General features: G+C 54.3%; 5 protein-coding genes across 5 annotated transcripts; 2 read left to right on the top strand and 3 right to left on the bottom strand.

Moving 5' to 3' along the window:
• Positions 1-1,458: 1,458 nt before the first annotated feature.
• Positions 1,459-2,190, bottom strand: M409DRAFT_36388 (uncharacterized protein; the record flags this gene model as incomplete). The annotated part of the gene is made up of 1 exon (XM_033810546.1): positions 1,459-2,190. A coding segment is annotated over one exon (732 nt), but the record flags the coding sequence as incomplete, so codon positions are not given.
• An 849-nt stretch (positions 2,191-3,039) lies between these two features.
• On the bottom strand, positions 3,040-5,020 carry M409DRAFT_65405 (uncharacterized protein; the record flags this gene model as incomplete). The annotated part of the gene is made up of 3 exons (XM_033816494.1): positions 3,040-4,187; positions 4,384-4,831; positions 4,916-5,020. 3 exons carry the CDS (start codon positions 5,018-5,020, stop codon positions 3,040-3,042), a joined length of 1,701 nt encoding a protein of 566 aa, XP_033669286.1.
• Positions 5,021-5,871: 851 nt separating this feature from the next.
• On the top strand, positions 5,872-11,070 carry M409DRAFT_65406 (uncharacterized protein; the record flags this gene model as incomplete). Its single annotated transcript, XM_033816495.1, has 1 exon — positions 5,872-11,070. The coding sequence occupies one exon, from the start codon at positions 5,872-5,874 to the stop codon at positions 11,068-11,070; it is 5,199 nt and encodes a 1,732-aa protein (XP_033669287.1).
• Positions 11,071-11,576: 506 nt separating this feature from the next.
• M409DRAFT_21150 (uncharacterized protein) lies at positions 11,577-12,370 on the bottom strand (the record flags this gene model as incomplete). The annotated part of the gene is made up of 2 exons (XM_033805720.1): positions 11,577-11,843; positions 11,993-12,370. 2 exons carry the CDS (start codon positions 12,368-12,370, stop codon positions 11,577-11,579), a joined length of 645 nt encoding a protein of 214 aa, XP_033669288.1.
• A 452-nt stretch (positions 12,371-12,822) lies between these two features.
• M409DRAFT_65407 (uncharacterized protein) lies at positions 12,823-13,884 on the top strand (the record flags this gene model as incomplete). The annotated part of the gene is made up of 2 exons (XM_033816496.1): positions 12,823-12,903; positions 12,937-13,884. 2 exons carry the CDS (start codon positions 12,823-12,825, stop codon positions 13,882-13,884), a joined length of 1,029 nt encoding a protein of 342 aa, XP_033669289.1.
• Positions 13,885-14,262: the final 378 nt, after the last annotated feature.

Raw genomic sequence — 14,262 nt, forward strand, 5'->3', positions numbered from 1 at the left:
ACAGGACAAGTTGACAAAGAGCATCATCGCACTGATAGGTGAGATTGCGGGAACGACACCAGAATCGAGCCAAGCGGTGGACAGCATCGCAAAGAAAGCCTCAAGAATGTGGCTGGACTTTGGAATGCAGCGATGTCGCATTGTCGTCGATTTGACCGGGTCCGGAAACCGGGTGCCCGCTGAGAGGCTTACGCTGATCCGACAAGGCGGGTTGACGTTGACGGCATCGGCGAGAGTTGGGAGGTTTGGGAACATGAAAGGAGCTGACCTGGGCATGTTTACGGTTATCGGAGGTTGCGAGGGTGAAGTCTTCCAGACGGTATAAGGTGCGAGGAATCAGTGGGCAGGCGAAACCCTTTCTTCTTCCAGCTGCCCAACTTGCTCCTCGAGAGTGCTCATGTCGACGTCGTTTGTCAACATGTGTCTTGCTTCCAGTCTGCCTTGTCGTCTAGATCCCAGGAAAGGACCGGAGTCCTCAATAGAGTTGGTCCCGCGGGCTTTTTTCTCTTCTTCGAGGGACTTTCGTGAGGGTGACGTTGTTTCGTGCGCCGAGCTCTCATTATGGCAAGGGGAAACTGCCGTTCCTTCAAGTGTGATGTCGATCACACAGACGGCTTCTTCCATAATTTCTTCCTTTCTAGCTGATATGCTCGCGGGGGCGGGGCCTTCGAATGGAACAATTTGTTGGGTGAAATGAGACGACTCGATGCTGTCTGCGGGGATGTGGTAAAGGAGGACATCTCCTCCCGGCTCCTCGGTAGCGGTCGCCCAACGTTCACAGTCTCTCGCACTAAGCCCGTGTCGTGTATACGCAATGGCGATAACATGCTGTATTTTGTGAGAGACGTTAGAGATGCAAAGGATTGACTTGAAGATCATAGTGATAGCAAACCGAGATTTGAGACGTCGCCAGGTGATGTATCCCCAAAATTCGCCGCGTGAGCTCTGCATTACGCCCGAATCTTCATTCCAATTGCGACGGGGATGAGCCTCGCTGATCCAGAACGCACTGGAGAAGCTGACAGCCTCCCGGAACCAGAGACTGGATGATGCAGTGGTACGAGGTAACTCAACGTCTAAGGCATGGTCTGCGAGGATACACGTTCTGGGCTCCAGCACTTCCGAATTTGAATCAGGGATAACTCGCCGCAATGATCGAGAGAGCGCGTGGCGAGGAACGCTGATGGATTTGGTGACATTACTGTTGGCTTCGACTTCAGTGTGCTTGATGGTCAATGCCAGCCGGCCCCTGAAGTCATCGCAGTACCTGCAATTGAAGACCAAGAACTTGCCTTCGCGCGTGGATGTCTCGCAAAGCTCAATACGAAGCCCAGAATTGGTGAACTCAAACGGACTCTTCGTGGCAGACTTCACTGTGACAATCTTCCCAGCATCGCGGAAGTGGCCAGGGTTCGGGGCAAGGATATTGAAGTTGTCGAGATGCGAATGTGGCGAGGACCACAGAAATATCGAGTGATCCTCGGAGGACTTTATGATCTCTTGCTGCAGTCGTGCGAAGGCTTTCTCGCCTTCTCCGTAAAGAAGCGGCATGTTGATGTCGAACAGTCCGAGCAACGAATAAGCCCTGTCCTCGGGTCGAGTTGTCTCGCGATGAGCGGCCCAGGACATTCGCTGGGCTCCACTGTACTTTCCAAGGACGCCAGAACTTCGAAGTACCGGCAGGTGAATCCCTGTGATTTCGGCTAAGCAAATTGCCAAGTCGTGTTTGGAACCTATTTGCCGCCAGTGTGTAGAAAAGAAGAGGACTTTGCTTGGGGCAATGAGCTCTTGTAAAGTCCATCCACGCGTGAACCACCGGCTCTTCGCGAGCCAATCTGGAGCAACGTCGAAATTCTCTGCGCGAGTAGTCGTGACATCAGACAGGTAGACGTAGCAGGCTGTGCTTCTGGTGTAGTATCTGAACATTGAGTTGATAGCCTCAGACAGCTCTGCGCTGCTTTTCTTATCAATGCAGCAAGTGTCGACCCAAGCATATGAAAGGCCATCCTCGAGCGCTTGTGTGCAGGTAAGACGTATCTTTTCAAAGCCACGTAATCGTCGAGCAGCCTCAAGGTCCTGTATCTGCTGAAATGATACCTCTTCATTGCCCCAGGTATGCGAGAGAATGGCATATCCAGTGGCCTCGTGAAAGAATTTCAGGCGATATGTTTTCGCATCGAGAAGCCACATGGCTTGTTTCGCGTCGGCTTATGGCAGCGACAGTGGAGTTGAGACTGTAACGGAAGCTGTCGATGGCGAAGCGTAAGCTGCTAGATGGACTTTGCTTGTGTCTGCAGGTAGCTGATGTTGCTGCGCCTCCTCACTCAGCCTCGTCTATGCTGTGCGACTTGAGTCCGAATCTGCTCGAGGTAGCTGTCTCGCCACTTAGAGAGTCTTTCAGATAGACACCGCCCTTTCCAGTAGCCTGGGAATCCGCAGACATGCTAGTCCATGGCTTTAAGGATTAACTGGCCATGTGGCAATAATGACAAACGGAGCAACGAAGCTGCCAGGCTGGCCGGTGGCCTTTGTGAGCTGCAATAGGAAAGCAAGATGCGGTTAAGGTGAGGCCGCTGGAAGCGACTTCGCCGTCGAAGCCTCGGAAGGGTGTGAGAGTCCAGACTTGCTTACAGCACTGCCTTCGACAGCTTTTCTTTCAAGAAGTTGTATTCCTCTCGAATTCCAGGCCGATGTTGGTAGGAAGTCAGTAGAACAGAGAAAACGAGGAGAGATCGTGCTGTTCTGGCCTCTCGGTGGCTGCACCTCCCCGCCAAGTGTCACCTGGACTGGACGTCTGCTGGGTACACGCCAAAGTCGAAGGAGCGCGTAGATGGCGATAACTGTTGTTGAACAGAGTCAATGAGCTGAGCAAAAAACGAAAATGCCAGATTGGCCACGATCATGAATGCATCAATTGTCATCATACAGAGTTCTCAGAAAGGCATTCAACCTTCCCCATTCTGTTGCTCCCAAACGCCTTTTGGAAGGACGCCGACCTTGCCCATGCTTTCGATTCATTGAATCCAGTGAGGAACCTCTCTAGCTGTACAACTTCTTCTCAACGTTGCTCATGCCATGAACGTTGCCCTCCGCCTGCGCGCTCGCCGTCCTGAACTCGAATCGCACATCGCCGCTTCGCACACCAGCCTGCAGGATTTCTAGGCTGTCAATGCCAACGTCTTGAAGGGAGTGCTGCACACCGGCCATGAGGTAGGGGAGGAACTTGGTAACGCTGCCGCGGTCAAGCACCGATCCAGAGACACCCTGGGCGACGAGCAGCTTGTCGCCCTCTGAGAAGTAGCGTGCGGTACCGGCGTTCTTTGCAGTGTTGTTGGACTTGTCGCCCGCACCGCCTGCCTTCTTGTCCTCCATTGCATCGATAGAGCCCATACCGCGGTAGGTCTTGCGAAGCTGGCCGTCTGGACCAACAACGTAAGCACCTGGAGACTCAGTAGTGGCGGCCAGGAGACCACCCATCATGACCGTGCTGGCACCAAGAGCGAGGGCCTTGACGATGTGACCCACGTTCTGGATGCCTCCATCGGCAATGCATGGAATGCCGAACTTGGATGCGAACTCGGTGACCTTGTAGACAGCTGTGGCCTGAGGGCGGCCGACAGCCATGACTTCCTGGGTGATACAGGCAGAGCCAGCACCCATACCGATACGGAGACCGTCCACGCCAGCGAGGATCAGGCCAGCCGCTTGATCGCGAGTGACGACGTTGCCGCCGATGACTTGCACGCCAGGGAAGTTCTTCTTGATCCAGCGGATCATCTCGATCTGGTACATGGAGTTACCTTGGCTGGAGTCCAAGATGACCACGTCCAGGCCAGCTTCGACGAGTGCCGCCAAACGCTCCTTATCATTCTCCCTCGTTCCAATAGCTGCGGCTGAAAGCAGCTGTTTTGTGCCAGGAACCTTGGTCGCGAGCGGGTAGTTCAAGTTCTTCATCAAGTCACTCCTGCTGAGCAAGCTGACCAGGTTGCCTTGCTTGTCCACGATTGGGAGCTTTCCCTTCTTACTCTTGCTGAGGATGCTGTTTGCCTCCTGCAGGCTGATGCCTTCGTTGGCGGTGACGAGGTCGGTCGACATGATCTCGGTGACTGGTGAGGCGGCATTGGAGTGGAATTGAGTGTCGCGGGGTGTGACGATACCGAGAAGCTTGCTGCGAAGGCTGCCGGTTTCTGTGTACCATCGTCAGTCCACCGAAAGTCGGAATTACAGGTTGAAAGTAGTAAGAAGAGTTGGGGTAGATCAGAGGGTTATTGTCTCCACAGCACTTCGAGCACGTTGGCAGGAAGTATGCGGTTGAACGAAAGTTAATATTGTGTTTAGCATCACGAAAGTGCAGGTGTGAAATGAAGGAAAGGATATTCTTACGAGTGACGGGGAAGCCTCCAAAGCCCCACTGCTCTTTCAAGGCAATTGCCTCGGCGACTGTGGTCTTGGGTGAAATGACGACTGGATCTGTGATGAAGCCGTTCTCGAATCTCTTCACCTTCCTAATCATCTCGGCCTGCTCTTCGACAGAGCAGTTGTGGTGGACCACACCGACACCGCCCAGCAATGCCATATGGATGGCCATGTTGTGCTCGGTGACTGTGTCCATGGGCGAAGAGGTGAAAGGCGTCTTGAGGGTGATGTTGCGGGTCAACTTGGAGGTGAGATCCACGACGCTGGCTGGGAATCCGATGTAGCCAGGAAGAAGGAGGAAGTCGTTGTATGTGAGGCCTCCCATCTTCTCCTCGTTCATGAGGTCCTTGACGTCGATGCCATCCTTGGGCCCGTACGTCTTGAGCAATTCGAGTGCTTTGCTGGCGTCCTCGACCTTGGAGATCTCAGTACAAACGCCACAATATCATACGATGCGTTCATGATATGAGGTATAGTAGAGCGGCATGGTTGAACCCACCTTCTCAGTCTGCTCATGGCCATTTGCGACACCGCTCATCTTGGTGACCTCGGACTGCGGCTTCTTGAGGTGGACGCCGTCGATGTCGCCGTTGACTCCGTTCATGATGTCGTGGTCGCGGTGCGTGTCTGGAGGCTGGTTATTAGCGAAAAGACAGTCACGCGATCAAGAGTCAAGACTTACCCAAGGGAAAAAAGAGAGCAAGAGGAGCGACTCGAATTTGTTCAGATGCTGCTGCAGGGTTCAGCAGACGCGCTAGCGCTAGCTTTCGCTTGTCGGCTGATCCCGCTGCGGGCAACGCACGGATCATTGTTTACTGTCGCGACGCTCTGGTGGGACCAAACATCGACCTGCCATGTGCGACGAGGCCGCTCTTTCCCAACCAGCCACGACATTCCTCTCGGCAGAATCGATCTTCACTCTTCGCTCGCTGAAATGCCATGCGTTAAAAGCACGTGAAATTGAAAAGCGGCAATGACGAAGCGAGCGAACCGCGCCTTCCTCGCATAGCAACGGCCCCAACAGCAGGTGCACCCGACTCATACGCACCTACACCTTCCTCAACTGCCATCCCGAGTCTCTTCGGAGCAGGCGCAGACACCATGCCTTCCTACTCGCAATTTCAATCCCCGACCTCGCCGCCGCATAACCGGTTCCGCGATCACAGCCCGACCAAGTCGTCGCCGCTGCGCCATACCATTTCCACGCGATCAAACAACAGCGAGACCGATCACTCCTCACTACCGAGTCGGCAAGGCACGCTCAGCAGCAATGCCAGCTCTGGATACAGTCTGCCGAGCTTCAGCGACTATGAATCCGGCAACGATCCATTCGTGACGAGGACGGGTACGAAGCGAGAGCGATCCGAGTCGCCGGTCAAGAAGAGCGCAGCATTCGCAAAGTGGGAGCAGCGAGAACAGGCGGAGCAGCAGCAGGCAGTACGGACGCCGATGAGGATGGACGTGTCGCCTAACAAGGTGCACGACGACGATTGGCGGACTGGCATTGGCCGCAGCGAGAGTAGAGCAGCGCTGAAGCCGGTAGCACAGAATGCCTCCCTGGAGAAGCCTCTATCAATGCCTACATTACACAAACGATCCGAGTCGAAGGAGAACATAAGTCATAGACCGCCCAGTCGAGACAACTCTCTCCAAACAACGCCAAAACCACCGTCGCACACGAAATCCAAATCGGTCTCCTTTACCGATGACCTTGTCATTTCGCCCACTTCACCAGAGCCGAAATCACCAAAGTCGCCTGGTCATGGCCGAGGGAACAGCATCGGAACTTTATCCCGCTCAGACTCGATGCGCGCAAGTACGAGACCGAGACCCAGAGGCCACATGCGATTCGGATCGACCGACAGTCCGGCGCAAAAGCTCGATGGCGGCGATTTCGATCAACTGCAGAAGTCTTCGACGCCCCAACTACGCCATCTTAGTAAATTGGCTGCTGAGAACGGATCAACAGAGGACTTGAACGTACATTCGGCTGAAGAGCAAGTCACTGGCTTGTTTGGCAGGCGGAGATTGCAGCGATCACAGTCGATCAAGCAAGCCACCAAGACACAATCTCAGTTCTCATCGCAATATGCCAGCACAAAATGGATGGACCTTCAGCGGAAGCACTTGCAAGCGTATGAATACCTCTGTCACATTGGAGAAGCCCGGGCCTGGATAGAAGACGTTTTGGATCCCACGAAATTGCCTCCCATCGTACAGCTGGAAGAAGGACTAAGAGACGGTGTTACTCTTGCAGAAGTTGTAGTCCGTCTGGCACCTCAACTACCACCCGAACAGCAGAAGGCTCTTGGATCACAGCGAATATGGCGATCTGCACCTCTATCGTTTCGACATTCTGACAACATTGCACTCTTCTTCCGTTTCCTGGCCGAAATCGAACTACCGGAACTGTTTCGATTCGAGCTGATCGATCTGTACGAGAAGAAGAACATCCCCAAGGTCATTTACTGCATTCACGCCCTGTCGTGGCTTCTTTTTCGAAAGGGCATCGTAGAGTTCCGAATCGGCAACCTGGTTGGCCAGCTCCAGTTCGAAGAACACGAGCTGGAGGAAACGCAAAAGGGCATCGATCGGAGTGGTGTGCAGATGCCAAACTTTGGTGGTATGCGAGAAGCTATGCAAGTTGAAGAGGAGCCTCCGCCCCCAGAACCTACACCTGATGATCTCCTCGCCGAACAGGAAGAGATGATAGTGGACTTGCAGACTCAAATACGGGGTGCCTTGATCCGCATTCGTCTGGGAAATGTGATGCAAGATCTTTGGGATGCCGAGGAGCAAATCGCGCTCTTTCAAGCCGCGGCCAGGGGTGGGTTTGCTCGCGAGGTCTTCGACTTTAGATACGCCATGGACTCATCGACTCGAAAATTCCAATCTGCAGCCAAGGCATTCCTCATACGAAGACAATTGCACCAGAAGAAGGCTGTCTGGCGAGACAACAAGGATGCTATTGTGAAGGTGCAAAGTCTCTGGAGAGGCAGACAGCAGAGAGCACAGACAAAGCAGATCCAAACCCAGTTGCGATCGCATCGTCATGGATTGAGAGATCTCCAGTCCGCCATCCGAGCGGCACTTGGGCGATGGAGAGCCGGCGATCTTTGGCACGAGACCAGAGACGAGAAGACAGAGGCTACCGTGATGGAGTTCCAAGCCAACGCCAGGGGTGCCATCGAAAGACTGCGGATAGGCGCGATCATGAATCGACTATGGGACGTCGAGGAAGAGATTGTTCACCTGCAATCCCTGATCCGGGGAGCACAGTTGCGAAAGGAAACGGCGAGCCAACAAGTTGCTGCACGACAGACTGCAGTACATGTTGTCAAGTTACAAGCAGCTGTGCGTGGATTGATCCACAGAAAACAGCAGAAGCAGCAACATGGCGAATGGAAGATGCACGAACCAGCCATCGTACAGACACAGGCGCTTACCAGAGGTCTTCTGGAGCGTTTGCGGCAGGCACGTACAATGGGTGCTCTTCAGGGCCGAGAGTCCACCATCATCAAGTTCCAGACTCTGCTACGGGCACGAGCCGCTCGATCGCTGCACCTGGACACCAAGGACGAGTTGGCCTCCCATCACGACAAGTTCTCAACCCTCCAAGCTCTCGCCCGTGGATCAACAGCTCGTCTGCAAGTCGCAAATACACGCTCGGAGTTACAAAAGCACGACAGCGGCGTACGCACAGTGCAATCATTTGCTCGGGCAATGTTGCAGCGGAAGAGCATCGGCGAAAAGTTGGCTGCATTGGAAGAGCAAGAAGACAACCTGACGAACCTGCAGTCCATGGCCAGAGCATACATCGAGCGCCAACGAATCTTCGAACAGCTTGTTGAGATGGAGAAGGAGGAGACCAGCATTGCTGACGTTCAAGCCCTCGCTCGTGCCATGCTTCTTCGCAGTCAGATTGGCACTTTGCTGGCTGGTCTAGAGGAGCATGAAGAGGCGATAGTCGAACTACAAGCAGCGCTACGAGGCTTTATCGTTCGGAAAAGCTTCTCAGAAAAGCGGAAGCACTACCGCGAGAACATGCAAAAGGTCATCAAACTCCAGTCTTTCGTACGAGCGAAGCAGCAAGGCGAGAGCTACAAGAGCTTGGTGAACGGAAAGAACCCTCCGCTGCCTGTGGTGCGTCGCCATCTTCACCTGTTGACCGACTCAAATCTAGAATTTGAGGGCGAGATCGAGGCAGAGCGTCTGCGCAGACAAGTCGTTGAGAGTGTGCGTCGAAACGAGCTCGTTGAGAGCTATGTCGAAGGCTTGGACGTCAAGATTGCCTTACTGGTCAAGAACAAGATCACACTGGACGAAGTCGTGAAGCATCAAAAGCACTTTGGTGGATCAGCCTCGCAGCTACTTCGGTCAGGAAACACACTTGGCACTGCTTCTGGGCTGGACCTGAAAGCGCTGAACAAGAACTCACGCAAGAAGCTGACCGGGTATGAAGAGCTGTTTTTCGTTCTGCAGACGCAACCTCAGTACATGGCCAAAGTCCTTGGGGTGCTCACGAACCGCGGCCTAGCAGAAAAGGAAGGCAAGAACTTCGAACGGCTTGTTATGACGCTCTTCGGATATGCACAGAAGAGTCGAGAGGAGTACTACTTACTCAAGGTGCTTGCGACGAGCTGCCAGCAGACAATTTCACGTTGCCAGAGCATCGAGGACTACATGCGAAACCAGAACAGCACATTCCAGCAGCGACTGGTCCTTAACTATGTCAGATCGCCAAAGGAGAGAGCATACTTGAAGACTCTGTTCGGCAATATGGTCAGGAATGGCATTTGTGGCCAGGACCATCTTGATCTGGAGAGCGACCCGCTCCAAATCTACAGAGCAATCCTCAACAACGAAGAGCTCTCCACCGGACAGCCTTCTCAGCGACCACGAGACTTGCCGCGAGAAGTTGTAATTCGTCAAGAAGATGTACGTCCGAGATACGTCGAGCATCTCGAAGACCTGCGGGATCTCGGAGACGGTTTCTTCTTGACCTTGGAAGAGTCGCTCCATCGCATGCCATACGTCATTCGATATCTGGCTGCCGAACAGCATCGTGCTCTGTGCGCACAGTTCCCTCGTGAGGACCCTGGCCATTTGGCAATGCTTGTTGGCGCTTGGCTGTGGAGGACATACCTCCTTCCTGCGTTGAGAGAGCCAGAGATGTGGGGAGTGGTAGATCGGGGCCTTAGTCCCATTCACAAGCGTAACCTCAGCCAGGTCATCACCATCCTTGGCCAGGTCACAGCCGCTGGTCGTTTATTCGGGGCCGACAACTTGTATCTGCAACCTCTCAACAACTGGATCACAGAGTCGCTTGATCGATGGCAGGAGTGCCTGCAGCATCTTTTCGAGATCCCAACGCCGGAAGAACAGTACGATGCGGACCAGTTCAGCGATCTGTACTCGCGGACGAAGCCGATACTCTACATCAAGCTGGCCGACATCTTCACCATCCACAGCATGATCGCCGACAACCTTGCTGCAGTGGCACCAAGCCGGGATGATCCGATCAAGGAGATTCTCACCGATCTGGGCACTGCAAAGAGCAACGAGAGCGACTTGGGCGGCGCATCAAATGGTGGCGAGATTACATTGACGCTTAAATCCAGGTTCACTGTGCAAGAAGACCCGAATGCAGAATGGAGGCAGTTGTTCACAGCCACGAAGAGACTGGTGCTGTACATCATCAGAGTGCAGTCTGGCTCAAATTTGATGGAGATCTTGCTAAGGCCGATATCACACGAAGATGCAGACCGGTGGATCTCTCTCGTTCAAGAAGAGCTTGCGGAGAAGGATCGCGATCGAAAACCCGGCCACAAGCGGACTCCCTCAGCATTTGATCCGAGAGGCTCCATGCGTTCTGGCAGAGCGCAATCTGTGTATTCGGAGGCTCCATCGACATTTTCGGAGGATCGACGAGATCTGCTGGACCTTCAAGGCATGACATATGCTGAACTCAAGTCGACTGCGCTTGAGAACATCATCCAACTCGAGCAACCACACATTCCGCCGCAGTTCCGCGTCAGCAGGCACAACAACTACCAGGAGGTCCTCAACGCCTTGGCAGCAGACATCAGACAGAAGCATCGCCGGCGGCTAGAGCGACAGCGAGACACCGAGTCGACCCGCACGACCCTCGCCCAACTTGACTCCAAAGCAGCCTTCCTCGAAGATCAACTCAAGTCCTACAACGACTACATCGAGCAATGCCTTCACACCCTAGCCAACAAGAAGGGCTCGAAACACAAATTCATCATGCCCTTCACGAAGCAATGGTCTCACGAACGCGAGCTCGAAAAGGCCGGCCGCCAACCCAAATTCGGCTCCTACAAGTACTCCGCCCGCCAACTCGCGGACAAGGGCGTCCTCCTCAGCTGGCAGGGCTACTCACAAGAGCATTGGAGTAACCTAAACGTCGTCATCAGCTCCGACGAAGTCGGCGTCTTCCACCTCGAAGCCAGCTCAGGCAGCATGATGCTTCCAGGAGCAAGCGCGAACGTGCTGTTGGACGACCTTCTCCAAGCACAGTACGACAACAAGAACGCCATCCCGGTCTTCGAGGAGATGAGCGGTGATGGAGCCAAGCTGGCGGTGAATTTGTTGCTGCATTTGCTTTTCAAGAAGTTCTATCGCGATGAGTAGAAGAAGATGAGAGTGACGCTTTTTATATGCATTATGGATGGAGTTGAAAGATGCGGGCTGGGTTGGGTTGGGAAAGATGAGGATGTTGCTGGTTGTTTTTTGCGAGGTGTTGTTTTGGTGTTTGTTCTTTTTGGGAACGTTGGGAGGGAAAGCATTACGTGGATTGGATTGGACGAAGTATATATTATCAATGTTTATACATATCCCTCTGGTTTCTTGACGTGTTTGATGACTTGCATTGTGAAGTAATGGAATACGGAAAGGGGTAGTGAAGCTTAGGTCGTGGTACAGTTTGAGGAAGAGCGAAAGGCGAACACAGAGACACAATGAGCAGCTACGTGAGGAGCGGTCATCGACGAAGACATTATTTGGGATTCAGGTATCTCTCAGCACAGCATGAACCTCCTACCAGACTGACGAGCCCATCGCAGCCCATCCATCCGTCCCTCCGTCCAAACCAGCAGCACACCACACCACACCCCCTCCCTCCCCATTCCCTTCCCCTTTCACTCCCACGCCCCCTTCCACCCCAACGCCCACCCCATCTCCCACACATTCTCCTCCATCGTACCGCTCGTCTCCACCTTCACCAACCGCACCGCATACCGATTCAGCACCTCCCTGGTCGTCTTCTCCATAAACTCCCTGTACCGCTTCTCGAAGACCGCCTCGGAGTCGGTGGCGGCGCGGCGCCGGGTCGGGAAGCGGGTTTTGCAGATTTGCTTGGGGCAGCTGAGGGAGATGACGCGGGCGGGTTTGGGGAGGGAGTTGGCCTGGTTGGGGGAGGGGGTTAGTTAGTTGGGTTTGGGGTTTGGTGGGTTTGTCTCGGGGGATGAAGGGGGGACTGGGGCTTTGGTTGTGGTGCGGGTGGCGGCGATGGGGATGATCTGCGAGGGATGGGGATGATAGAGGAAAGACTTACAGCGAGTAGTTGCTCGAAATGCCACGCAGACGCCTCGTCTCTCGGGAACCCATCGATCAAGAACGTCTCATGGCCATTATCGATCTCCACGCCAATCTTATGCCACACGATAGCGACGACCGTCTCCGCCGGCACGAGCTCGTGCGCGTACAGGTACGCCTTGAGTTCCTGCCTCGTCAATCCGCCGAGTGCCTCGCCACTGGCGCCCGTGATGCTCTCGTCGTACGTGCACAGGAAGCGGAGCCAGTCGCCGACGGAGAGGTGGTAGCTGACGAGCTTGCCCACGAGGGCGTGCGCGAGGGTGCCTTTGCCGCTGCCCGGGGGGCCGAGCATGAGGGTGATGTTGATGGGGGTGTACTTGGTGATGGGTCGTTCCATTGCCGGGCGCGGTGGTGAGTCCGCGGGCGGCGATGGCGAGGGCGGTGGACTGTATGTGGGAGAAGGAGGTGGGTTTCCGTTGAGCCATGGGATTAAATACCACAGCGCTGGAACATAGGAATTCCATATCGACAGGGGAGGGGGCCACGATACGTCGCTCATCTTCGTTTAGTGTTCTGGTGCGATGGTGGTGGTGTTGTTGTAGGTGAAGCCAAAGCTCGTCTTTGAAGTGACACAAACGCCGTCTTGTTTGTGCGGCGTGGAAGCCTTAGGCTGGCGTCTTCTCCCAGAGACTGTCTCGGTCCAAGCTACCAGTGAAGGGCTTTGTGAGTTTGTCAAGCGAAGATCTTTGGAGATGCCGTGGGTTGTTCTAGCAAGCACCGCCGCGTTGCTCAGATATAACGTTCGATCGAGGCTTCAGTGCGACGTAGCACCTTTGATCCACGTCCAAGATGGGTTTCCTCATCTCCCTCCTCGACCCTCTCATTGGCAAGATTATCTTGACAGCCCTAATCGGCGGGATCCTAGCCTATGTGTTTCTCATTCGACATCTTCCAACCAACAAGTCGCTCCTTCCCCAACACGACCCCAACGCCCTCGTCCCCCTCTCCGTCAACTTCCACTTCACCCGCCGATGCAACAAGACCTGCGTCTTCTGCTTCCACACCGAGAAGACCAGCCACGTCGCCCCCCTCGAAGACATGAAGCGTGGTCTCCACCTCCTCGCAGAAGCCGGCATGAAGAAGATAAATTTCGCCGGCGGCGAGCCGTTCCTATACCCCAAGTTGCTCGGCCAGCTCTGCCAGTACTGCAAGGAGGAGCTGAAGTTGGAGTCTGTATCTATCATCTCGAACGGCACGAAGATCGATCGGAAGTGGTTGGTGGAGAATGGGAAGTATGTCGATGTCCTGGGTGTTAGTTGTGACAGTTTCGACGAGGAAACGAATATCAGGATCGGTCGTGGCACCGGCGACAACGTCAAGAAGCTATTCGAGATCCGCGATTGGTGCCGCGAGCTGGGCATCAAATTCAAGCTGAACACGGTCGTCTTACTGTGGAACTGGGAAGAGGACATGTCCGATACCATCAAGGATCTGGATCCCTTCCGCTGGAAAGTCTTCCAAGTCCTGCCCGTGGAAGGCGAGAACGACGCCCCTGAACAGGAGACAGACCTCGACAAGCGCAAGCGCAACGCCAACAAGGTGCTGATCTCCGACGAGCAGTTCGAGGCTTTCTGCGACAGGCACAAGCATCTGCCATGCTTCGTGCCCGAGTCGAACCAGCTGATGGCGTCGAGCTACCTGATTGTGGACGAGTATCTCCGTTTCTTGGATAAGGGCAGTGGGAAGGAGACGGCTTCTGAGAGTCTTCTGAGAGTTGGGGTTCAGGAGGCGATGGGGCAGGTAAGGTGGGATCAGAAGGCGTATGAGGAGAGTGGGGCTGTGTATGAGTGGAGCAAGAGGGCTGGTGATGAAGGATGCGATGGCGGGTTGTCGAAGAAGTTGGAGTGGTGAAGGTGTCAGGCTGGCACTATTTGTTGAAAATGCAGGTGGATTTGGAAGGCAGAGAAGAAGGGGTGTTCGCCTGGATCGAGGATACCATCTCCGTAGATAGATCGAGTGCAAGTTGGTCTTCAAGCCTTTCCATAGCATAGACGGTGCCAAACTTCTCGAGTGAATGGACAGTTTAGTGATGGGCTGTTCTGCCAGTGACGGCCGGTGAATATGCACAGCGCCATAAGATGCGTTTCCTGTCTAACAACACCCGTTGTGAAGGCGCATAACTTTGCTGCGCTTGGTTCCCGCTCTTTCGTTTGCACACCTCCCGCTTCCATCTTTATTGGCAACAAACACATCAAGATCAAAAGCGCACACAAGATCTGAGTGCAACCT

The sequence above is a fragment of the Zasmidium cellare genome (genome assembly GCF_010093935.1).
Source record: "Zasmidium cellare ATCC 36951 unplaced genomic scaffold M409scaffold_12, whole genome shotgun sequence".
Classification (NCBI taxonomy): Eukaryota; Fungi; Ascomycota; class Dothideomycetes; order Mycosphaerellales; family Mycosphaerellaceae; genus Zasmidium; species Zasmidium cellare.